Source organism: Balaenoptera physalus (genome assembly GCF_965194825.1).
Source record: "Balaenoptera physalus genome assembly, chromosome: X".
Classification (NCBI taxonomy): Eukaryota; Metazoa; Chordata; class Mammalia; order Artiodactyla; family Balaenopteridae; genus Balaenoptera; species Balaenoptera physalus.
The window spans coordinates 42,966,526-42,991,488 of NC_138903.1; the positions used below are offsets into that span (position 1 = coordinate 42,966,526).

General features: G+C 37.3%; 1 protein-coding gene and 1 long non-coding RNA gene across 10 annotated transcripts in view; one reads left to right on the forward strand and one right to left on the reverse strand.

Annotated features, from left to right (window-relative positions):
- The window catches only part of ZNF81 (zinc finger protein 81), a 72,468-nt gene extending 49,789 nt beyond the window's left edge, over positions 1-22,679 (forward strand). For 7 of the 9 annotated variants that reach the window (XM_082446483.1, XM_082446485.1, XM_082446481.1 and 4 more), the window contains 2 exons: positions 499-594; positions 19,804-22,679. In XM_082446483.1, coding sequence (XP_082302609.1) covers positions 499-594; positions 19,804-21,512 — 1,805 coding nt within the window. In that variant the 3' untranslated portion in view covers positions 21,513-22,679. Of the gene's footprint in view, positions 1-498; positions 595-6,318; positions 6,400-12,276; positions 12,318-19,803 lie in introns of those variants that run through there. The other 2 variants (XM_082446489.1, XM_082446488.1) reach the window with 2 other exon arrangements.
- On the reverse strand, positions 10,060-12,265 carry LOC309652662. Its single transcript, XR_014258864.1, has 2 exons — positions 11,180-12,265; positions 10,060-10,796 (listed from the first exon to the last, which is right to left on the reverse strand). It is a non-coding gene; the product is annotated as an uncharacterized lncRNA (long non-coding RNA).
- Positions 22,680-24,963: the final 2,284 nt, after the last annotated feature.

Consider the following 24,963-nt stretch of genomic DNA (forward strand, 5'->3'; position numbering starts at 1 on the left):
ACGCATAGGGGGAAGACAATGAGAAGAGACGCACAGGGAGAAGACAGCCATGGGACTGGAGTAAAATGTGTTTACAAGCCAAGGAATGCTAAAGATTTTTGTCAAGCACAAGTGCTAGAAGATGCAAGGAAGGATTCTCCCCTATATCTGCCAGAGAGAACATGACCCTGCTAACACCTTGATTTCAGATTTCTAGCCTCCAGAAATATGAGACAATACCTTCCTATTGTTTTAAGCCACCCAGTTTTCGGTACTTTGTTAGAGCAGCCCTAGGGAACTAACACAGTACCTCAGAGAGGCCGCTTCCATCCTCAGCTGCTGAGTGCTCTGGGGCATCTGAAGTGTGTGATGGTGTCATCCTTGATTGGTCTGAGATTCTTCAGTCCCTTTGCACCTTTGCACTTATTACTCTTTTCCCAATGAAATGTGGTCACTTTTCCAAAGAACAAATGGAAAGCAATTAGCTGGACCCCATTTTCTATCATTTCCTGTTAACAGGGTGTGAAATTCCCAAGCCAGAGGTCATCTTCAAGTTGGAGCAAGGAGAGGAGCCTTGGACGTTGGAGGAGGAAACCCCACATCAGAGCTGCTCAGGTGAGCGAGTGTGATCCGGACATGGAAATACTTGAGGCTGATACTTTTAAAAGGCTATGATCACTACCCTTTTTTTTTTTTTAACATCTTTATTGGAGTATAATTGCTTTACAATGGTGTGTTAGTTTCTGCTCTACAACAAAGTGAATCAGCTATACATATACATGTATCCCCATATCTCTTCCCTCTTGCGTCTCCCTCCCTCCCACCCTCCCTATCCCACCCCTCTAGGTGGTCACAAAGCACCGAGCTGATCTCCCTGTGCTATGCAGCTGCTTCCCACTGAAGGTACAAAACTTTAGAAACTTCTTGAAAATAGATAACATTGGCCTCTCTGGTACCAAATTGCTCTCTCCCTTTATTTCCCTTACTGTTATCAACTGTCTTCTTGGCTTGGCTTTCCTCCAGGAGAATTGCTGCAATATGTATAGTCTCGATCATATGACAGGCTTCCTCAGTATGGATCTGGTTTTCTTGGCTATTCTCTCCTTCCATCACATTTTTATGCTTTAGTACCGAAACCCCACTCCCAGGGTCTTAGATCCTTATCATATACATTCAGGTTTTAATGGATTTGCCATCTTTGAAGATCAGTTGGTTGCCTCACTCCTGTTCTCCCTGGTGCCCTTTCACCTTCTTCTCCATCTCATTTTCATCTTCTCACTCTAAGATACCAATAAACTGTCATCTACAACCAGCCTCACCTTCTTTTCTCTTTGTAGATGTTGCCTTTAGATTCCTCACTTCTCTCCACCTTCTCTATCTCACGCCTCTCTCCCATCTTCTGACTTTATGGTCACTGTCACCTAGCATTTTTTTTCTTTTAAAATCAGCCTTATTAAGGTATAATTTACATACCATAAAATGTATCCATTTTAAGAGTACAGTTTGCTGAGTTTTGACAAAGGTACACACTGATATAACCACCAGCCCAATCATGACATATTACATTCCATCACACAGAATGCACTTTCATGCCCCTTGAAGTTAATACTCAACACCACTTTGGCCCCAGGCAACCACTGGCATGCTTTTTGTTATTATAGATTAGATTTGTCTTTATTAGGGTTTCATATAAATGGAATCATACTGTATATACCCTTTTGGGTCTGACTTTATTTGTTCAGCATAATGATTTTGCAATTCATTCATGTTATTGAGTGTATCACTAGTTTGTTCCTTTTAAATAATGAATACTATTCCGTGGTATGACTATACTGTAATTTGTTTATCTCTATACCTGTTGATGACAGGTGGTCATTGTTTGGTTATTATGAATAAAGCTGCAGTGAACATTCTGGTATGTCTTTGTGTGAACATATGTTTACATTTCTCTTGGGTAAATACCTAGGAGTGGAGTTGCTGGTATAATATAATCAGTGTTTACTTACCTTTCTTATAATTTCTTATAATTGCCAAACTGTCTTCCAAAGTGGCTGTATTATTTTACATTCCTAACAGCAATACATGAGAATTTCTGTTGCTCCAAATCCTCACCAACACTTGCTATCATCAGTCTCTTTAATCTTTGCTATTATAGTGGATGTGTAATGGTATATCATTATGATTTTAAGTTGCATTCCTCTGATGAGTAATGATGTTAAGTATCTTTTCATGTGTTATTGACCATTTGTACATTTTTTTGTGAGTTGTCTATTCAGATATCTTTCCCATTTTTTATTGGGTTGTTTGTCTTCTTTTTATTGAGTTTTAAGAGTTGTTTATATTTGCTTGATACAGCTCCTAAGCCAGATATATGTATCACTGATATTTTGTTCCAATCTGTGCCTTGCAATTTTTTAAAATATTTTTTTAACTTTTATTTTATATTGGAGTATAGCCGATTAACAATGCTGTGATAGTTTCAGGTGCACAGCAAAGCGATTCAGCCACACATACACATGTATCCATTCTCCCCCAGCCTCGCCTCCCATCTAGGCTGCCACATAACATTGAGCAGAGTTCCCTGTGCTATACAGTAGGTCCCTGTTGGTTATCCTTTTTAAATATAGCAGCGTATACATGTCAATCCCAAACTCCCTAACTATCCCTTCCCTCCACCCTTCCCCACACTGGTAACCATAAGTTCATTCTCAAAGTCTGTGAGTCCGTTTGTGCCTTGCAATTTTATTTTCTTACTGGTGCCTATCAAAAGGCAAATGTTTTAATTTTGATGGAGTCTAATTTATCATCTTTTTCAAACTTTTAGTACTTTTTGTGATCTGTTTAAGAAATCTTTGCCTACTACAAGGTCACAAAGATTTTCTCATATTTTCTTCTATAAGTTTTATTATTTTAGCTTTTTCGGTTTAGGTCTATGATCCATTTTGTGTGTTTAATGTAAGGATTGTTGTTCATTTTTTTCAATATGATATTCAGTTGTTCTAGAACCATTTGTTGAAGAGACTTTTTTCCCACTGAATTTCCTAGGCACATTTATTAAGATCAATTGATTTCATATATGTGAACCTATTTCTGGATTCTCTATTCTGTTCAATTGATCTATATGTCTTTCTGTTTTAAAGTGAAGGTTTTATTATTATTTAGGTATGGTGAGGTCAACAGATCCAGAGACAACTGCCAGTGAAAATAGTTTGTAACTCACAGTTCTCAAGAGGAGGAGGCATGCCACACCACATAGGGTCACACCAGGGAGCACCAGGGTCAATCAGGAGGTAGAAGTTGTGAGGAGGAAGCATGGGCAAGAGACTTCATTGTGATTTTCATGGAAATAATGGGTGAGCCAGAGTAATCAGGCTGGGGAGGTTTAGAATTAGCTAGTTTGAGTAATTTCAGCAGGCTCTGGGGTGTAGGGACTGTCCTTAGTTGCCTGGTACCCAGCCCTGAGGTGATTTGGGCATGGGGCTAGTGGCTCAACCTGTGAGATCGTGATGAAGGAGATAATTGGTGGATATGGGCTCTGGATTGGTTGGTTTGCATATGAAAGGTATCGTTACAGGGAAGTCATTTACTGCCTCTAGGAAATAACTAGCCCTGGGAGGGGCAGTCTCTTCAGGATCAGCAAGGCATCAGATGCCAGAGCATCAAGAATACAGAAAATAAGAAAATATAGTTAATACACTGTCCTTTTGCCAGACCCATACGTAATTACTGTAGCTTTTATAATGAGTCTTGAAGTCAGGTAGGGTAAGTTCTCCAGCTTGGCTTTTTAAAAAAACTACTTTGGCTCTTCTAGGTCATTTGCATTTCCATATAAATTTTATAATCAGTTTGTAATTTTTTTGAAAAAACTTGCTGGGATTTTGGCATTAATTCTGTAGATCAATTTTAGGAGAACTGACATCTTAATAATATTGAGCCTTCTAATCCATGAATATGGCAACTTTCTACATCTATTTAGATCTTTGACTTCTTTCAGCAGTGTTTTATAGCTTTCTGTTTAGAAGTTTTATGTATCCTCCATTAAATTTATCCCTAAGTATTTAATGTTTTTTGATACTATTATAAATGGCATTGTTTTTTTTTTTATTTTCAGGATGTTCATTGCTCGTATAAATTGCTAGTGATTTATTTTTGTACGTTGACTTTGTATCCTGAGGCATTTCTAAATCCACCTATTAGTTTTCTTGTAGGTTCCTTGGGGTTTTTCATGTAAGTAATCATCATCACTTTAAGGGCACTTTTACTTCTTCCTTTCCAATCTCATGATTTTTATTTCTTTTCCTTTCCTTATTTCACAGTCTAAGACCTTTAGTTCGATGTTGAATAGAAGTGTTGAGCATGGGCATGCTTGCCTTGTTCTGATATTTGGGGCAAAAAGTTCGTACCATGAAGTATGATGTTAGCTGTAGGTTTTTTGAAGCTGCACTTTATCAGGTTATGTAAGTTCTTTCTAATCCTAGCTTATTGAAGAGGTTTTCTCTTATCATGGTTACATGTTGGATTTTGCCAAGTGCTTTTTCTTCATCTTATTAGAGTGATCATATGATCACTTTTATTTTGTTAATATGTGAATTTATTGATTGATTTTCAAATGTTAAATTGACCTTGCATTTTTGAGATAAATACTAGTTGATTTTGATTTATTACCCTTATTATATTAATGCATTGTTGGATTCTGTTTACTAATTTTTAAAAAAATATTGGCATTTTTCATGAGTGATATTGGTTTGTAGTTTTCTCTTTTTTTGCAATATCTTTGTCAGGTTTCGGTATTAGAGTTATGCTGGCCACAAAAAAAATGAGTTGTGAAGTTTTCCCTTCTCTATTATCTGAAATAGTTTGTGTAAGATTGTTACTTCTTTTTTTACTGTTTCATGGAATTCACCAGTGAAACCATCGGGCCTGGAATTTTCTTGATGAGAAAGTTTTAATAACAAATTCAATTTCTTTAATAGACATAGGGCTATTCAGATTTTCTGTTTCATCTTTTGTCAGACATAGTAAGTTGTATTTTTTAAGGAATTTGCCTATTTCCTTTATGTTGTCTAATTTAATTCTGTCATGGTCTGAGAAAAGAATATATTTAGCTGTTGATGGGTGTTGTGTACTAATATTATATGTATATATAATCTCTCTATATATAGATTTAAAGTTGGTTGTGTGTTGTTGAGATCTGTTGCTTTATGGAATTATATTCTACTTGTTCAATTATTTGTAATTATAGGGGATAAAAACTGACGAGGAGATTTTAAAGTTTATATGGATAAACAAAGGACCTAGAATAGCCAACACAATCTTGAGAAAGAAGAAAAAGTATGAAAGATTTACACTACCTAATGTTCAGATTTACTATAAAGCTATAGTAATTCAGACAGTGTAGTATTGATATAAGGACAAACAGATATATAAATGGAACAAAAGAGAGTCCAAAAATAGACCCACACATATATGGACAACTGAGTTTTGAGAAAGGTGCAAATACAATTCAGTGGGAGAAAGGAACATCTTTTGAACAAATTGCACTTGAACAAATGGATATTAGTATCAAATGGAAGGAAAAAACCTTGACCCAAACCTCACACCATATACAAAAATTAACACGAGCCATAGTAGGACTGAATTGTTTCTATTGGACCAACCCATCTAACAGATCAAAACTGTTAATTCTTGAAAATATATTTTAAAAACTACTGAAGACACTGGAGAGTGACCAAAAGAACATTTTTCTAGGTCATCATATATTGAGTAATTTTGGATTGTATCTTGAACATTATCAGTGTTATGTTATACACTGTTCTGTGCTTTTTCATAGTAGGCAGTTAACCAGGTTATACTCAAATCGGAGATGCTGTCTCACCTAAGGTGGATAGCAACTCACATCTCTGTTCAGACTTCCTCTAACTTCTGACTTCTCTCCAAAATCTGCTTGCTTTTATTCACTCTACCAATACATGTTTTGTTTTGTTTTTCTAGAGCTTACAGTTACTGTCTGTAGAAGAATTGTTGTTTAGGAGGTTACTTCTCCATACTAGAAGTGGAACTCTTACAGTTGATCCTTGTACATTTACCCTGTATTCTGAGACCTTGCTAATAAATTCACTCATTAATTCTAGTGAGTCTTTTTGTAAATTCCTTAAAATTTTCTGTATCCATTATCATGTCTTTTTATCATTTCCTTTTTAGTCTGCATGCCCTTTATGTTTATTTTATCTTGTTCCCAATCTGAAGGCAAAGGCTTTCAGTCTTTCAGTGTTAAGTATATTAGCTGTGGTTTTCCTTAGATGCCCTTTATTAATTGTGGCAATTTATTTTTATTCCTAGTTTGAAGAGTTTTTAACATGAATGGATATGAGATATTCCAAATGCTTTTTCTGCATTTATTGAGATGAACATTTTATTCTGGTAATGTGATGAATTTCACTGATTTTCAGATGTTAAACTGACCTTGCATTCCCAGGGTAAACCTTACTTGATCATGATGTATTATCTTCTTTCATGTATTTCTTGATTCAGTTTGCTAGTATTTGGTAAGGATTTTTATCTCTATGTTTCTGAGAGATATTAATCTTTAGTTTGGGGGGATTTTTTTCACTTATAACATCTTTGATTTCAGTATCATGTTAATGCTAACCTCATAAAATGAGTTAAAATTCCATGCCTGCTCTGTCTTCTGGAAGAGTTTGTGTAAAATTGCTATATTTGCTAAGATTTTTCAATGTTCACTCCTCTGTTTGGTGATTTTGTATAAGATTGCTTTAAATTTTATAATTTTTCCTTAAATATATGATAAAATTTACCAGTGAACTCATCTGGGTCTGAAGTTTTCTTTGTGGGATTATCTTTAATTTCAAATTCAGTTTCTTTAATAGATATAGGGATGTTCACATTTTCTATTTCTTCTTGTTTTGATAATTTTTCTTTCAAGGAGTTTGTGCATTTTATCTAAGTTGTCAATATTTGACATTAAGTTGTTTCATAATATTCCTGTATTATCATTTTAATGTCTGTTGTATCTTCTGTAATGTGCCCTCTTTCTCTGAAATTGATAAAATTTCAATTCAACAGGATTACAAAAATATAAATTTGTATGCACTTAATAACATAGCCTCAAAATATATAAAGAAAATATGGATTATACTAAAAGGAAAGATAAAATACACAACCATAGTTGGAGATTTTGACATACCTATCTCAGTAATTGATTTTTGTCTGTTTACAGACAAAAGAATGTGTAAAGATGTAGAGGATTTGAACACGATAAACCAGTATGACCTAACTGACACACATAGGTCACTGCATCCCACAACTGTAGATTACACATTCTTTTCAAGTGCATGTGGCACACTGACCAAAATAGACCCTATTTTGGGACATAAAGCTAATTGCAACAAATTTCAAAGGATTGAAATCATACATTATATGTTCTCTAGTTACTGTTGAAATAAATCAAAACTCTGAACAGAGAGACAATTAGAACATATCCAAATGTTTAGAAAGTAAGCAGCATATATATATACGCATAGCTCATAAGTCAAAGAAAAATCCACAGTGGAATTAGAAAATATTTTGAGCAGAATGATAATGAAGATGTGACACATCAGAACTTGTGGCATGAAGCTCAAGTACCACCCAGATAGAAATTTATTGCTTTAGATCAAGATGGTAGAGTAGGAAAATCCTGAGCTCATCTCCTCCTACAAACACACTTAAATTACAGCTACACAGAGAACAACTAACTATCTCTGAGAATGACATGAAGACTAGCAGAACAGGTTTTCCACAACTAAGGATATAAAGAAAAGGCCACATTGAGATATGTAAGAGGGGCAGAGACACAGTCTATTCAGAACCCACACACCCAGTGTGATGACCCACAAGCAAGAAGGTATCATAACTGCAGAGGTCCCCCTTGAAAAGTGAGGGGTCCAAGCCCCACGTTGCACTCCCCAGCCCAGGATACCTGCACTAGGAAGACAAGTCCCCCAACATCTGGCTTTGAAAACCAGTGGGGCTTACATCTGGGAAAGCTGGAGGGCTGTCAGAAACTAAGACTCCACTCTTGAAGGGCTCACATACAGACTTACTCTCTCTGAGTCCCATTGCAGAGGCAGCAGCTTGAAAGTGCCTGGGTTATACGAGAATGAGATTCACTGACTAATTTTAGAGCATGTGCCAGAGGGGCAGGGATCTAGTGGAACTTTCTCTAGGGACAGAATTGCTAGTGCATTTTTTTTACTCTCCTTCCACCTAGCTGGCCTGGTGCTGGCAGGTACCATTTCTGTCACTCTCCCACTCTCCATTAGCCTCACTAACACCATGCACCCAGTGTTCCTCTAAGGACCCACCCCACTCCACCCAGTGGGCAGCCTCAGCTGGCCCCAGTGCCCCCCCAAAGTGGGTCCTGCTCCAGGGGGCCATTCCACCCTCCAGTATGCTCACAGCAATCATGGCCCAACCACAACAGGTGAGTACATGCAGCCCACACAGAGGATACCCCTGGAGCACCTGGTTCTGGTGACCAGGGGGTATTGTATCACTGGATATTAAGAAGATATTATGATGAACTTTATGCTAACAAATTTGATAACTGAGATGAAATGGATACAGTCCTAGAAAAACACAAGTTATAAGAAATGTCACAAACAGAAAGAGAAAAATTTTAGTAGTCTTTTTATCTATCTATTAAAGAAGTTTAACCTAGAATTTAAAACCTCTCTTCATTGGTGAATTCTTCCTGTCGTTTAAAGAAATAATACCAGTATCGTACAGGTTCCTTTGGAGAACAACAAAAACAAAAAACATTTTCCACCTCATTTGATAGTAAATTGAACTATATTAGAATAAAAAATTACTCTTCTTCCAAAGGTATCATCATGGTCAGAATGGTGGTCACCTCTGGAGGTCAGTAATTGACTGGGAAGGACCACAAGGAAATTTCCTGGGATAATTAAAATATTTTATATTTTCATCTAGGTGGTGGTTACATGGGGTATAATATGAAAAAACTCATGAGTTCTACTTTTAAGATCTGCACTTTACTGTATAGAAATTATACCTCAATAAATGAAGAATTTCTTATGCAGATCATCTTATGAGCCTGTGAGATTACTCCTTGGGGATATTTATATAGGAATGGTATTGCTTGATCATTGGAGTATACATGCTGTACACAAGTGTGCCCATTTCACCACATCTATGCCAGTACTTGGCATTATCCAGATTTCTTATTTTGTGGCCAATCTAATGGATGTAAAGTGGTATTGTGGTGTTTTTCCCCCTTTTTAATATCTGTTATCCATTTGGGTTTCCTCTCCTGTGAATTTCTTGTTTCTATTATTTTATCTTGTCTAACCATATAGTTTTCTTCTATTCTTGACTTGTACCTAATTTGCTCACTTCCTTTTCCATTGAGCCTTTTTCCCCCACTGAGATGCCACTGGCTATGGATGTTGTTTACTGTCTTCTGGATATTTGTTCCCGTAGTAATTAATTCAAAAGAGTCTTCCATTCTGAACACTTAAGCTTTTTATTTGTATTCTTATGACTTCCATATTCGCACCACTAGTTGCTATATTATAACTGGGCTTTAGTACCACACTTACCTACATATTAGACAATTCCCACAGAATATTCTACTTTATTCATCCTTACTTAGTATGTGAGGAATTGGCATCATCATTGCCCAAATCAGGAATCTTCAACATTCCAAACTTTGTCAGATTCTGCTGTTTCTTGTTTCTTCCCTCTTAGCTATCTTCTCCTACTAATTACTCTGCAATTCCTTTTTTTTCTTTTTAAAAGAATACTATTTAGATATCCTCTCATCTTAACTCCTAGTATCATCACCTAGAGTAAGTCTGTATTTTCTTATGCTTGGATTACTCTGTTCCTAATGGGATTTGCAGATTCCATTCTTGTTTCTAGTTCATCTTAAATGCCACTGATAGATTTCATTACCTGAGACACTGCATTTATCTTTGCCATTAGCTTTATGAAGTAAAGCTATTAATATTAAATATTAATTTTTTGCAGTCCAAATGATTTTATTTTTATTTTTTAAAATTTATTTTATTGAAGTATAGTTGATTTACAATGTTGTGTTAATTTATGCTGTACAACACAGTGATTCAGTTATACATATATATATTCTTTTTCATATTCTTTTCGGTTATAGTTTATCACAGGATATTGAATATAGTTTCCTGTGTCAATTACTCCATGTTATATAATACATGACCAATAGCTCTTCTCTCAGTGCCACCTACAACATGGCCATTTATTTCCAATTAAAGTTGTATCTGTGCAGTTTCCTTAATTCATGCTTTCCTCAGATTTTCACCTTGTCTTTAATGCCTACCAAATATGAAGTTTGTCTCTGAATCTAGGCTCTTTATTATTTTGTGCTTTGCCTATCTAGGCAATAGACACTTCCGTTTTGTTTCAGGTTATCATCTATTCCATGAAACTCCCCTTACCTACTCCAAAGTTATTGCTCTTTTCCATTTCCGTTCCCCCATCACTCAGATGCTTCTGCCCCTAGTAATTTTGAAAGTCCCTGAAAATAAGAGCCTGTATCTTATTTTCGTTATCCAAATGCTAAGCACAAAGAAAATACCAATATTAACTAATCAAATTTGTGGGGGACAAGAATATGAGTATTTTGCTCTATTTCAGAAGGGTTTTTAAAAGTTCTGCTGAGAGGAATTCAACGTAACATAGATTGTAATTGGAAAGCAAGGACAATGGAATCAAATATTTAAAAGTTTACTGTCTATGCATTGTGTTTCTATTTTTTTTTTCTTTTTTTTTTAATTAGGGAGGGGGAGAAGGGTCGGGAGGCGGTGAGGTGAGGTGGAAGTGAGAACGAGGAAACCTGTGCTAAAACCTCTTCTAAGAGAAAAAGAAAGAGCGACCACCCCCCCCCCTCGCCGCCGCTGGTGCAAAAGGCGGTAACCAACCACCCAAGCCCACACCTGGCCCGAGCTCCACACCCAGGGCAGGAAGGGGGGTGAGAAGGAGGGCGGAGGAGGCCTGCCCTTTTTGTATTCAATTGCCCGTGCGTCTATGCAAAAAGCCTGGAGCAGGGCTGCACCCGCGGGAGGCGCGCACAATGGCTGAAAGCTTTTCTGTTTTGGGATGTGGCTCTACCTGCCCGCCCCTTCTGTGTTTCTATTTTTTAAACATTTATTTATTTTGGCTGCTATTAGAAGTCTATTAAAATGATTAGCAAAATGAATAGCACATAGGGTGTCTGCTTCAGAGGTTCAGAAAAAAGTCTCACTAGCAATATGATCAGATTAATTTTCAAAATAAAAGACTCAAACTATTTGATGAAGCATACATACATTTTTAAATAGCACAAAAGAAGATGCTAAGCAGGAATGGAGGAAGAGGATATGAACATGTCCTTTTATTTGGGAATAAACTGGACTTTTGGGAGGCATTTTTTTGAGTGGCAAAGAGAATGCCAGCTTGCCTGCACAGCTCTTTCTAGACTGATGACTCTCCATTTATGTACTGTTCATTGAATCTGTGGGATCAGGGAAGGTGTAGAGAAGCTTTTTATTGCAGGAGCAAATTTTTTACAATGAATATTGGTGCTGGTGATCTAAATATTGTCCAATACAGCAGGGGGTTAGAAGTTAAGTTCTATTTATGTTAGACATTTTATATACATTTAAGTGTTAAGTAAAGTGAGAAGTGAAGCCACCTCTAAAACCAAGCCTAGGAATCCAGGGCTTAATAACTTCCAAATAAAGTAAAGCCAAATGTATGAGAATAAAATGCAACTTAAGAATAAGAGGAGGGAGAGGCCTTCAAGATGGTGGAGGAGTAAGACGTGGAGATCACTTTCCTCCCCACAAATACATCAGAAATACATCTACATGTGGAACAACTCCTACAGAACACCTACTGAACGCTGGCAGAAGACCTCAGACTTCCCAAAAGATATATTTTTTTTTCCTTTTTCCCTTGTGAAAATTCCCTTGCGAGTGTGTATGTGTATGCTTCTTTGTGGGATTTTGGCTGTCTGGCTTTGCTTTTCCATTTGTCCTAGGGTTCTGTCTGTTTTTTTTTTTTTTTACTATAGTTTTTAGCGCTTGTTATCATTGATGGATTTGTTTTTTGGTTTGGTTGCTCTCTTCTTTCTTTTTTTATTACTTTTTAATTTTTAATACTTTAAAAAATTTTTTATTTTAATAACTTTATTTTATTTTATTTCTTTCTTTCTTTCTTTCTTTTTTTCTCCCTTTTCTTCTGAGCCATTTGGCTGAGAGGGTCTTGGTGCTCCGGCTGGGTGTCAGTCCTGTGCCTCTGAGGTGGGAGAGCCAAGTTCAGGACAGTGGTCCACCAGAGACCTCCCAGCTCCACTCAACGACCAGCAAGCTACAGTGCTGGACACCCTATGCCAAACAACTAGCAAGATAGGAACACAACCCCACCCATTAGCAGAGAGGCTGTCTAAAATCATAATAAGGTCACAGACACGCCAAAACACACCACCGGACAGGGTCCTGCCCACCAGAAAGACAAGATCCAGTCTCATCCACCAGAACACAAGCACCAGTCCCCTCCACCAGGAAGCCTACACAACCCACTGAACCAACCTTAGCCACTGGGGGCAGACACCAAAAACAACGGGAACTATGAACCTGCAGCCTGTGAAAAGGAGACCCCAAACACAGTAAGTTAAACAAAATGAAAAGACAGAGAAACACACAGCAGATGAAGGAGCAAGGTAAAAACCCACCAGACCAAACAAATGATGAGGAAATAGGCAGTCTACCTGAAAAAGAATTCAGAGTAATGATAGTAAAGATGATCCAAAATCTTGGAAATAGAATGGAGAAAATATAAGAAACGTTTAACAAGAATCTAGAAGAACTAAAGAGAAAACAAACAATGATGAACAACACAATAAATGAAATTAAATAAAACTTCTCTAGAAGGAATCTATAGCAGAATAACTGAGGCAGAAGAACTGATAAGTGACCTGGAAGATAAAAGAGTGGAAATAACTACTGAACAGCAGAATAAAGAAAAAAGAATGAAAAGAACTGAGGACACTCTCAGAGACCTCTGGGACAACATTACACGCACCAACATTCGACTTATAGGGGTCCCAGAAGAAGAAGAGAAAAAGAAAGGGACTGAGAAAATATTTGAAGAGGTTATAGTTGAAAACTTCCCTAATACGGGAAAGGAAATAGTCAATCAAGTCCAGGAAGCACAGAGAGTCCCATAGAGGATAAATCCAAGGAGAAACATGCCAAGACACATATTAAACTACCAAAAATTAAATACAAAGAAAAAATATTAAAAGCAGCAAGGGAAAAACAACAAATAACATACAAAGGAATCCCCAAAAGGTTAACAGCTGATCTTTCAGCAGAAACTCTGCAAGCCAGAAGCGAGTGTCAGAACATATTTAAAGTGATGAAAGGGAAAAAACTACAACCAAGATTACTGCACCCAGCAAGGATCTCATTCAGATTCGATGGAGAAACTAAAACCTTTACAGACAAGTAAAAGCTAAAAGAATTCACCACCACCAAACCAGCTTTACAACAAATGCTAAAGGAACTTCTCTAGGCAGGAAACACAAGAGAAGGAAAAGACCTACAATAACAAACCCAAAACAATTAAGAAAATGGTAATAGGAACATACATATCGATAACTACCTTAAATGTAAATGGATAAAATGCTCCAACCAAAAGACATAGACTGGCTGAATGGATACAAAAACAAGACCCGTATATATGCTGTCTACAAGAGACCCACTTCAGACCTAGGGACACATACAGACTGAAAGTGAGGGGATGGAAAAAGATATTCCATGCAAATGGAAATCAAAAGAAAGCTGGAGTAGCAATTCTCATATCAGACAAAATAAACTTTAAAATAAAGACTATTACAAGAGACAAAGAAGGACACTACATAATGATCAAGGGATCAATCCAAGAAGAAGATAGAACAATTGTAAATATTTATGCACCCAACATAGGAGCACCTCAGTACAGAAGGCAAATGCTAACAGCCATAAAAGGAGAAATCGGCAGTAACACAATCATAGTAGGGGACTTTAACACCCCACTTTCACCAATGGACAGGTCATCCAAAATGAAAATAAATAAGGAAACACAAGCTTTAAATGATACATTAAACAAGATGGACTTAATTGATATTTATAGGACATTCCATCCAAAAACAACAGAATACACTTTCTTTTCAAGTGCTCATGGAACATTCTCCAGGATAGATCATATCCTGGGTCACAAACCAAGCCTTGGTAAATTTAAGAAAATTGAAATCATATCAAGTATCTTTTCTGATCACAATGCTATGAGACTAGATATCAATTACAGGGGAAAAAATCTGTAAAAATTACAAACACATGGAGGCTAAACAATACACTACTAAATAACCAAGAGATCACTGAAGAAATCAAAGAGGAAATCAAAAAAATACCTAGAAACAAATGACAATGAAAACACGACAACCCAAAACCTATGGAATGCAGCAAAAGCAGTTCTAAGAGGGAAGTTTATAGCAATGCAATCCTACCTCAAGAAACAAAAAACATCTCAAGTAAACAACCTAACCTTACACCTAAAGCAATTAGAGAAAGAAGAAGAAAAAAACCCCAAAGTTAGCAGACGGAAAGAAATCATAAAGATCAGATCAGAAATAAATGAAAAAGAAATGAAGGAAACAATAGCAAAGATCAATAAAACTAAAAGCTGGTTCTTTGAGAAGATAAACAAAATTGATAAACCGTTAGCCAGACTCATGAAGAGAAAAAGGGAGAAGACTCAATAGTCTTGAAAAAGGAGAAGTAACAACTGACACTTCAGAAATACAAAGGATCATGAGAGATTACTACAAGCAACTATATGCCAATAAAATGGACAACCTGGAAGAAATGGACAGATTCTTAGAAAAGCACAACCTTCTGAGACTGAAGCAGGAAGAAATAGAAAATGTAAGCAGACCAATCACAAGCACTGAAATTGAGACTGTGATTAAAAATCTTCCAACAAACAAAAGCCCAGGACCAGATGGCTTCACAGGCGAATTCTATCAAACATTTAGAGAAGAGCTAACACCTATCCTTCTCAAACTCTTCCAAACTATAGCAGAGGGAGGAACACTCCCCAACTCATTCTACGAGGCCACCATCACCCTGATACCAAAACCAGACAAAGATGTCACAAAGAAAGAAAACTACAGGCCAATATCACTGATGAACATACATGCAAATATCCTCAACAAAATACTAGCAAACAGAATCCAACAGCACAGTAAAAGGATCATACACCATGATCAAGTGGGGTTTATCCCAGGAATGCAAGGATTCTTGCATATACGCAAACCAATCAATATGATAAAACATATGAACAAATTGAAGGAGAAAAACCATATGATCATCTCAATAGATGCAGTAAAAGCTTTCGACAAGGGGCTTCCCTGGTGGCGCAGTGGTTAAGAATCCGCCTGCCAAGGCAGGGGACACGGGTTCAAGCCCTGGCCTGGGGAAGATCCCACATGCCGTGGAGCAACTAAGCCCATGCTCCACAACTACTGAGCCTGTGCTCCAGAGTCTGTGAGCCACAACTACTGAAGCCTGTGTGCGCCTAGAGCCCGTGCTCCGCAACAAGAGAAGTCACTGCAATGAGAAGCCTGCGGACTGCAATGAAGAGGAGCCCCTGCTCCCCGCAACTAGAGAAAGCCCGTGCACAACAACGAAGACTCAACGCAGCCAAAAATAGATAAATAAATAAATTTATAAAAAGAAAAAAGCATTCGACAAAATTCAACACCCATTTATGATAAAAACTCTCCAGAAAGTAGACATAGAGGGAACTTACCTCAACATAATAAAGGCCATATATGACAAACCCACAGCCAACATCGTTCTCAATGGTGAAAACTGAAACCATTTCCACTAAGATCAGGAACAAGACAAGGTTGCCCACTCTCCCCACTGTTATTCAACATAGTTTTGGAAGTTTTAGCCATAGCAATCAGAGAAGAAAAAGAAATAAAAGGAATCCAAACTGGAAAAGAAGAAGTAAAGCTGTCACTGTTTGCAGATGACATGATACAATACATAGAGCATACTAAAGACTCTACCAGAAAACTACTAGAGCTAATCAATGAATTTGGTAAAGTAGCAGGATACAAAATTAATGCACAGAAATCTCTTGCATTCCTATACACTAATGATGAAAATTCTGAAAGAGAAATTAAGGAAACACTCCCATTTACCATTGCAACAAAAAGAATAAAATACTTAGGAATAAACCTACCTAAGGAGACAGAAGACCTGTATGCAGAAAACTATAAGACACTGATGAAAGAAATTAAAGATGATACAAACAGATGGAGAGATATACCATGTTCTCAGATTGGAAGAATCAACATTGTGAAAATGACTATACTACCCAAAGCAATCAATGCAATCCCTATCAAACTACCAATGGCAGTTTTCACAGAACTAGAAGCAAAAATTTCACAATGTGTATGGAAACACAAAAGACCCCAAATAGCCAAAGCAGTCTTGAGAAAGAAAAACGGAGCTGGAGAAATCAGGCTCCCTGACTTCAGACTATACTACAAAGCTACAGTAATCAAGACAGTATGGTACTGGCACAAAAACAGAAATATAGATAAATGGAACAGGATAGAAAGCCCAGAGATAAACCCATCCACATATGGTCAACTTATTTTTGATAAAGGAGGCAAGAATATACAACGGAGAAAAGACAGTCTCTTCAATAAGTGGTGCTGGGAAAACTGGACAGCTACATGTAAAAGAATGAAATTAGAATACTCCCTAACACCATACACAAAAATAAACTGAAAATGGGTTAAGGACCTAAATGTAAGGCCAGACACTATAAAACTCTTAGAGGAAAACATAGGCAGAACAATATGACATAAATCACAGCAAGATCTTTTTTGACCCACCTCCTAGAGAAATGGAAATAAAAACAAAAATAAACAAATGGGACCTAATGACACTTAAAAGCTTTTGCACAACAAAGGAAACCATAAACAAGACCAAAAGACAACCCTCAGAATGGGAGGAAATATTTGCAAATGAAGCAACTGACAAACGATTAATCTCCAAAATTTACAAGCAGCTCATGCAGCTCAATATCAAAAAAAACAAACAACCCAGTCCAAAAATGGGCAGAAGACCTAAATAGACATTTCTCCAAAGAAGATATACAGATTGCCAACAAACACATGAAAGAATGCTCAACATCATTAATCATTAGAGAAATGCAAATCAAAACTACAATGAGATATCATCTCACACTGGTCAGAGTGGCCATCATCAAAAAATCTACAAACAATAAATGCTGGAGAGGGTGTAGAGAAAAGGCAACCCTCTTGCACTGTTGGTGGGAATGTAAATTGATACAGCCACTATGGAGAACAGTATGGAGGTTCCTTAAAAAACTAAAAATAGAACTACCATACGACCCAGCAATCCCACTACTGGGCATATACCCTGAGAAAACCATAATTCAAAAAGAGTCATGTACCACAATGTTCATTGAAGCTGTATTTACAATAGCCAGGACATGGAAGCAACCTGAGTGTCCATTGACAGGTGAATGTTTAAAGAAGATGTGGCAGATATATACAGTGGAATATTACTCAGCCATAAAAAGAAACGTAATTGAGTTATTTGTAGTAAGGTGGGTGGACCTAGAGTGTGTCATACAGAGTGAAGCAAGTCAGAAAGAGAAAAACAAATACCGTATGCTAACACATATATATGGAATCAAAAAAACAATGGTTCTGACGAACCTAGGGGCAGGACAGGAATAAAGACACAGACGTAGAGAATGGACTTGAGGACACGGGGAGGGGGAAGGGTAAGCTGGGACGAAGTGAGAGAGTGGCATGGACTTATATATACTACCAAATGTAAAATAGATAGCTAGTGGGAAGTATCCGCAAAGCACAGGGAGATCAGCTCGGTGATTTGTGACCACCTAGAGGGGTGGGATAGGGAAGGTGGGAGGGAGATGCAAGAGGGAGGAGATATGGGGATATATGTATATGTATAGCTGATTCACTTTGTTATAAAGCAGAAACAAACACACCCTTGTAAAGCAATTATACTCCAATAAAGATGTTAAAAAATAAAAAAAAAGAAGAGGATGAGATTTTTTATGGGACATGTGTTCAGAGTACAGTATCAAAATGACTAACAGGGGAAAACTGGATTTGATGATTCAGAGCATTCTCAGTATCTAAAAACTCTTGCTGGTGAGATAGTGTGTAATTCTTCATTTTACAATTATTATTGAGATTGGCATATGTCTCATGAACTGTACTTGTAATGGAACAATCTGTGATTTCCACTCTGGGCAAGAATAGTATATTAATTGTGTTAAAGGTAATTCACAATAGTAAAGAGAGCATTAGATACAGTGACTTAAATACAGAATTTTATTTCTCTCTTATATAAAGTCTCTAATATCACAGGCCATTGGAAAACCTAGTTGCTCCTGCTTATTCATGAATCCAGGTTCCTTCCATTACTCAACTCTGCTGTCTCTTGGATTCTTTGTGGCATCTGCATGTTTGAATCCATGTTGCCGTCAAGTCCAGGTTTTAGTAAGCAAGAGGGTAGAAGAAGGTATAGAGAAAACATGCCTACTGTTTCAATGCTCTGGTTTGAAGGTAGCACCCATTATTTTCTCTCACATTCTGTTTAGAACATTGTCACATGGCCACACCAATTTTCAAAGGAGGTTGAGAAATGTTATATGACTGGGCAGCCATATGCCTGGCTACTACTCTGTTTTTGCAAAAGAATGATGAAACAGATTCTGGTGGGCAGCTTTCAGTCTACCACAGTTGGTTTGTCATCTCTCTGATTTTGCACTTCTTGTTAAATATATATAATTTTTGTTCCAAGAAAACAATAACACCTGGATGGAGAGTTGGAGTATAGACATCCATTTATTGTTTGTATAGGTCAAGATGGCTGTGATCACAATATTTTTCCTATAGGCATGAATAAATTATTTTTTTAAGTTTTTTTGAGATATAATTGGCATACATCATGGTATAAATTTAAAGTGTACAGCATAATGACTGGACATATATATCGTGAAATGATTGCCACAGTAAGTTTAGTTAACATCCATATCATATAGATACAAAAAAGAGAAAGAAAAAATTTTTCCTCATGATGAGAATTTTTAGGATCTACTCTCTTAGCAAATTTAACTGTTTTTTATCACCTTAATTTGATATTGTTGCTAATAAGCAAGAAGCAGTGAGATAAGTGAGGATTTAGAATTGAACGCTAATGATGACTTAGACTCTGAGTCACCCCTTCAAGCCAAGCTAATGAAGACTTAGACTCTGAGTCACCCCTTCAAGCCTAGGCTCTGCACAGAAATTTCCCCTTAAAACCCTTGTCTGTTTAATCTTCACTTCACCCTTCTTGATATCCCCTACCAAAATAGAGCTAGATTGCTTAGCTGAACTCCAATCTCCAATACTGAATATATATATATTCAGGGCTTTTGAAAGGATTAAATGAGTTCATATGTATATATTTCTTAGAACAATGCCTGGAACATCGTGTCATATAAGAGCTTGGCACATAATAAGTGCTATATATGTATTTTCTGTCATTATCATCATCATCATCATCATCATCATCAAATTTACTGGTTTCCCTGTGTTCAATTTGGATTAATTTACGTGTACCTTTTAATCTTCTGCTGTCTATTCTTTGTGTCAATTTTACTTTTTCATTCTCTTTTTAGATGGAAAGTTTGGGATTAAGACCTCACAAAAAAGAATTTCTGGAAAAGTTTCATTTCATACTGAAATGGAGGGTGAAGATACAAGAGATGATTCATTGTATTCCATTTTAGAAGAACTGTGGCACGGTGCTGAACAGATAAAAAGCTATCAGGAAAAACAGAACAAACCTCTGAGTCATGCTGCTTTCATCAATAAGAAAATGTTGAATACAGAATGGGATTATGAATATAAAGACAGTGGAAAATTTGTTCATCCAGGCCCAAATCTTATTCCTTCACAGAAAAGATCCCATAAACGTGACTCATTTGGAAAGAGTTTAAAGTATAATTTAGATGTACCTATTCATAATAAAAACAATGCAACAAAGAACTTTGATAAAATTATTGGACATGGTCAAGTTTTCACCCAGAGCTCTTCTTATACTAACCATGAAAATACACATACAGGAGTGAAATTCTGTGACAGCAATCAGTGTGGCAAAGTCTTCAGCCTCAAACAAGCACTCAGTCACAATCTGAAATTTCCTGTTCGGGAGAAAGCAAATATGTGTACTGAACTTGGGAAGATCTTCACCCAGAGGTCACACCTCTTTGCACCTCAGAGAATTCATACTATGGAAAAACCTCATGAACTTAGCAAATGTGTGAATGTTTTTACACAGAAGCCACTACTCAGTATATATTTGAGAGTTCATAGAGATGAAAAACTATATATATGTTCTGAGTGTGGGAAGGCGTTCATCCAAAATTCAGAATTAATTATGCATGAGAAAATTCATACTAGAGAAAAACCCTATAAATGTAGTGAATGTGGAAAATCATTTTTCCAAGTGTCATCTCTACTTAGGCATCAGACAACCCATACTGGAGAAAAACTTTATGAATGCAGTGAATGTGGGAAAGGCTTCTCCCTGAACTCAGCCCTCAATGTACATCAGAAAATTCACACTGGAGAGAGACACCACAAGTGCAGTGAGTGTGGGAAAGCCTTTACCCAAAAATCAACGCTCAGAATGCATCAGAGAATTCATACAGGAGAGAGATCCTACATATGTACTGAATGTGGACAGGCCTTCATCCAAAAGGCACACTTGATTGCACATCAAAGAATTCATACTGGAGAGAAGCCTTATGAATGCAGTGACTGTGCGAAATCTTTCCCTTCTAAGTCACAACTCCAGATGCATAAGCGAATTCACACAGGAGAGAAACCCTATATATGCACTGACTGTGGGAAGGCCTTTACCAACAGGTCAAATCTCAATACTCACCAGAAATCTCATACTGGAGAGAAGTCTTATATATGTGCAGAATGTGGGAAAGCTTTCACAGACAGGTCAAATTTCAATAAACACCAGACAATTCATACTGGAGAGAAACCCTATGTCTGTGCTGATTGTGGGAGGGCCTTCATCCAGAAGTCAGAGTTAATTACACATCAGAGAATCCATACTACAGAGAAGCCTTATAAATGTTCTGACTGTGAGAAATCCTTCTCCAAGAAACCACATCTCAAAGTACATCAGCGAATTCACACAGGAGAGAAACCATATATATGTGCAGAATGTGGGAAAGCTTTCACTGACAGGTCAAATTTCAATAAACACCAGACAATTCATACTGGAGAGAAACCCTATAAATGTAGTGACTGTGGAAAGGGCTTCACTCAGAAATCAGTTCTGAGTATGCATCGCAATATTCATACATGAAAGTAACCCTGTTTCTTGAAAATGAGAAAACCTTATCACAGAAATCAGGTCTAAGTGTGTATTATAAAATTCAACCAAGACCGATCATATATGAATACATTGTATAATAAAAAGAATTCATCAGGCTCTTTCACCTGAGATGAGAAAAATTATTTGGAAGAGACCCTCTAAGAATGCACTGAATGAAGGGGAACTTCCATATTTTCACAGCCTCACAAAATATAATAGAATTCATACTGGGGAAAATGCTGTCAGTTTGAGGCGTTAGGAAAAGCCTTCCTGTACAAAGTATTATATAAGGCAAGTTATTACCAAATTCTTTACAGATGGAGTATGCAAAATTATATAAATGACTGTAATGTTTACTGTGTTATATTAAGCAATTTAAAGTGGCAACAAAACAAAAGGTAGGACAACAAAATGATATATTTAATGTGTAGACCTGCTCTCAGTTCTGTAGGGTATTTGTAGCAGAACACATTGCACAATGGGAGGAATAATTGAAAATTTTTTTTGGATTTAATGTAATTGTGTCTATCAAATATGTTTCCTATTGAATATTTTGCTCATGTGAATCCACAGTTTTAAAGTCATTATGGTTTTATATATACACACATCTGCTGATATAATTTTACATGAACACATAAATATAATCCTATCATTCATACTGGTTTCCATGACATCATATTTTTATCTTCCTTCATTGTGGTACAATGCAAAATAGCCACAGATCTCTCCCATCTTTTTTTATGCACCCCCCTTTGTAATATTACTCTGTTGTTTTTCTTACTAAGAGGTAGAGCTGTCTCTCTACTCCTTGACTCTGAGCTTGGCCATGTGACTTGTTTTGGCCAATGTACATTAACAAAGAGATTCAAGAAGATGCTGGGGAAGTGTGTAAAGCCTGCCTCGAGTCTTACCCTCTCTTGCTGCTCTTTGGAATTCCAAGACCTTCGTGTGAAGAAACTCATTACTGAGGGATGAGAAGCCACATGGAACAGAGATGAACCAGGCCAGCTGAAGCCCCTTAGACCAAATGCCAGACATGGGAGTGAGGCCTTCATCAACCTTCAGCCCCAGCCACGCCAGCCCACACCAGAAGAGCCACACCAGTTATCCCAGCCAACCTGGAGTATTATGAGATAAATAAAATGATTATTGTTTTAAGCTACTAAGTTTGGGGTAGTCTGTTGCACAGCAAATGCTAAGTAATACCTAAAAGTGTACGCCTACTGGGGGTATTGTATCAAAACATAAGACGTGACATTAGCTTTGGGCCTGAGCAGCAGGCAGAGACTGGAAAAACAATGAGGAAAACTGTTAAGAAAGGCTGGAAATCATGGCAGTCTGTGTTGTTTAGTAAGGGAAAAAAATAGCAAAAAAGAGCAAAACAGTCACCATCCTCTGTGGAAAGATAGAGAATGTACCAAATGAACTTGTGGATCTGGCTAAAGAGATTTCCAACAGAATGTTGGAAGTATCAGTTTGCTTCTTTTAGCTGCATATGATAAGATACAGAAAGAAAAGTATGAACTAAGCAAATAACTGTTCCATTTGCGAGCAGAATTCAGAAGAAATAACAGAAAAGCCAGGACTTGGCTGGGTTGGAAAATAACTGCTTCACATCTCCAGTCTCTCCAGCCACCAAAATATTCTCAAGGTGAAAAAATGGCCCAAGGGTAGAGATCAAATCGTAGATGTGGCTCTAAGACCCTTTGTTAAAATGTGTGAAATATTTAGGTTGGAGTTTGGGAGACTCTCTCAGCTAAGTCAAACAGCTTCTAAAAACTTCACAACATTGTCCCAGTAGCCTGACACACTGCTCACAGTAGGGAGGGTAAAAAGAATTGTTGATGTCGCATTTGGGACATGGAGTAAATACAAACCAGATTCATAGAAACTTGTAACATTTTTAATAGAGCTTTACTAGCAAAACTACCTCCAGGTTGGACTTAAAGGGACTGAAACAGTCCAAAATGAAAAGTGGCCTCTGGACTCCCCTCTCTAACTTCTGTGAACAGGAAGCACGCTGAGAAAGTTACTCAGCTGCAAACATGGGCCATTTCTTATGGGAAAAGAAGGCTGTCTCAGAGAGAAGACCCAAGAACAATGTACTAAAATGGACTGGGAAGCCATTCCCAGGTAGAACTGTGACCTAAGCAAGAAACATTATTTGCCCCTGGCGCAGGGATACCTGACAATATTTGCTCTGTGGGATTTCAGAATTATTATGGAACAGTGACTGATATGTGCCTCTTGTTCTTCCCCTTTTTGAATGGGAGTATCTGTTGCAGTTATCCTGTCCCTATCTCACTATTGTATTTATATTTATATGTGTGTGTGTGTGTGTGTGTGTGTGTGTGTGTGTGTGTGTGTTGGGTTGGGGGGGGTGGTCATATAACTTGTCATTTAATTCACAGGTCTCTGGATCAAGAAACTGAGAAACTGCACCCAAGGAGCCTCAGCCATATCTGAACCTGATGCAGAAGACTTAAGGTCTTAGATTTGAGCCTGATGCTATAATTTGGGATAAACGTTTAGAGGTCTTGGAATGAAGGTGAACATATTTTGCATGGTATGATAATGTAAATAATTTATGACCAGAAGAGAGACTGTTAGATAGAAAATGCTACAAATTTCCATCCCTATATGTATGCCTGTTTTCAGTCATTATTTTGCTTTGTATTTCAGTTGGGATAATTTCTATTAACCTATCTTCAAGTTGACTGGTTTTTAACCCCTACCCTGGCTCTGTTAGATCTACTGATGAACCCATTGAAGGCATTCTTCATCTCAGTTATGTTTTCTTTTTATTTCTAGTATTTCCATTCTCTCTGCTGAAATTCCCCATCTGTTCATACCTGTTGTTTACATTTTCCACTGCCCTCTTTAACATATTAATTAATCATTGTTATTTTAAATTCCCTGTTTGACAGTTCCAACAGCTGGATCAACTGAGTCTGGATCTGTTGATTGCTTTGTCTCTTGACAGTAGATTGTTTTCTCTTGCTGTTTTGCATGTAATTTTTGGCTGAATGTCCGATGTTGTATGTAGGAGAGTAGAAACTGAGGTAAATATTTATTCCTGGGAGTAGATAATGGCTGCTTTCCTTATAGGTCATTAGCATAGGGGAATTGAGTCCATCTAGTCAGGATTTAGGCTGGGTTTAGGTTTTGTTGCTCTCTTTACCTGCAGTGTGTCAATGACTTCAAATTTCTCTAGTGTTACCTTGTGCTTAGAATAGGCACTGATTTTCCAGATAATTTTTCTCAATATTCCTGAACCACCCTTGCCTTTAGGCGTTTCCTATGTGCCTGCATCTCAGAGAGGCTCCCTCTCTATGCTCTTGCTTCTCCCTTAGTAGTAGACTTCTATTATTACCTGGGTCTTGGTGACCTGATGAGTGTGGGGACAGGAGTTGTCCTGGGCCAGCCTCAGTCTTAGGTCTTG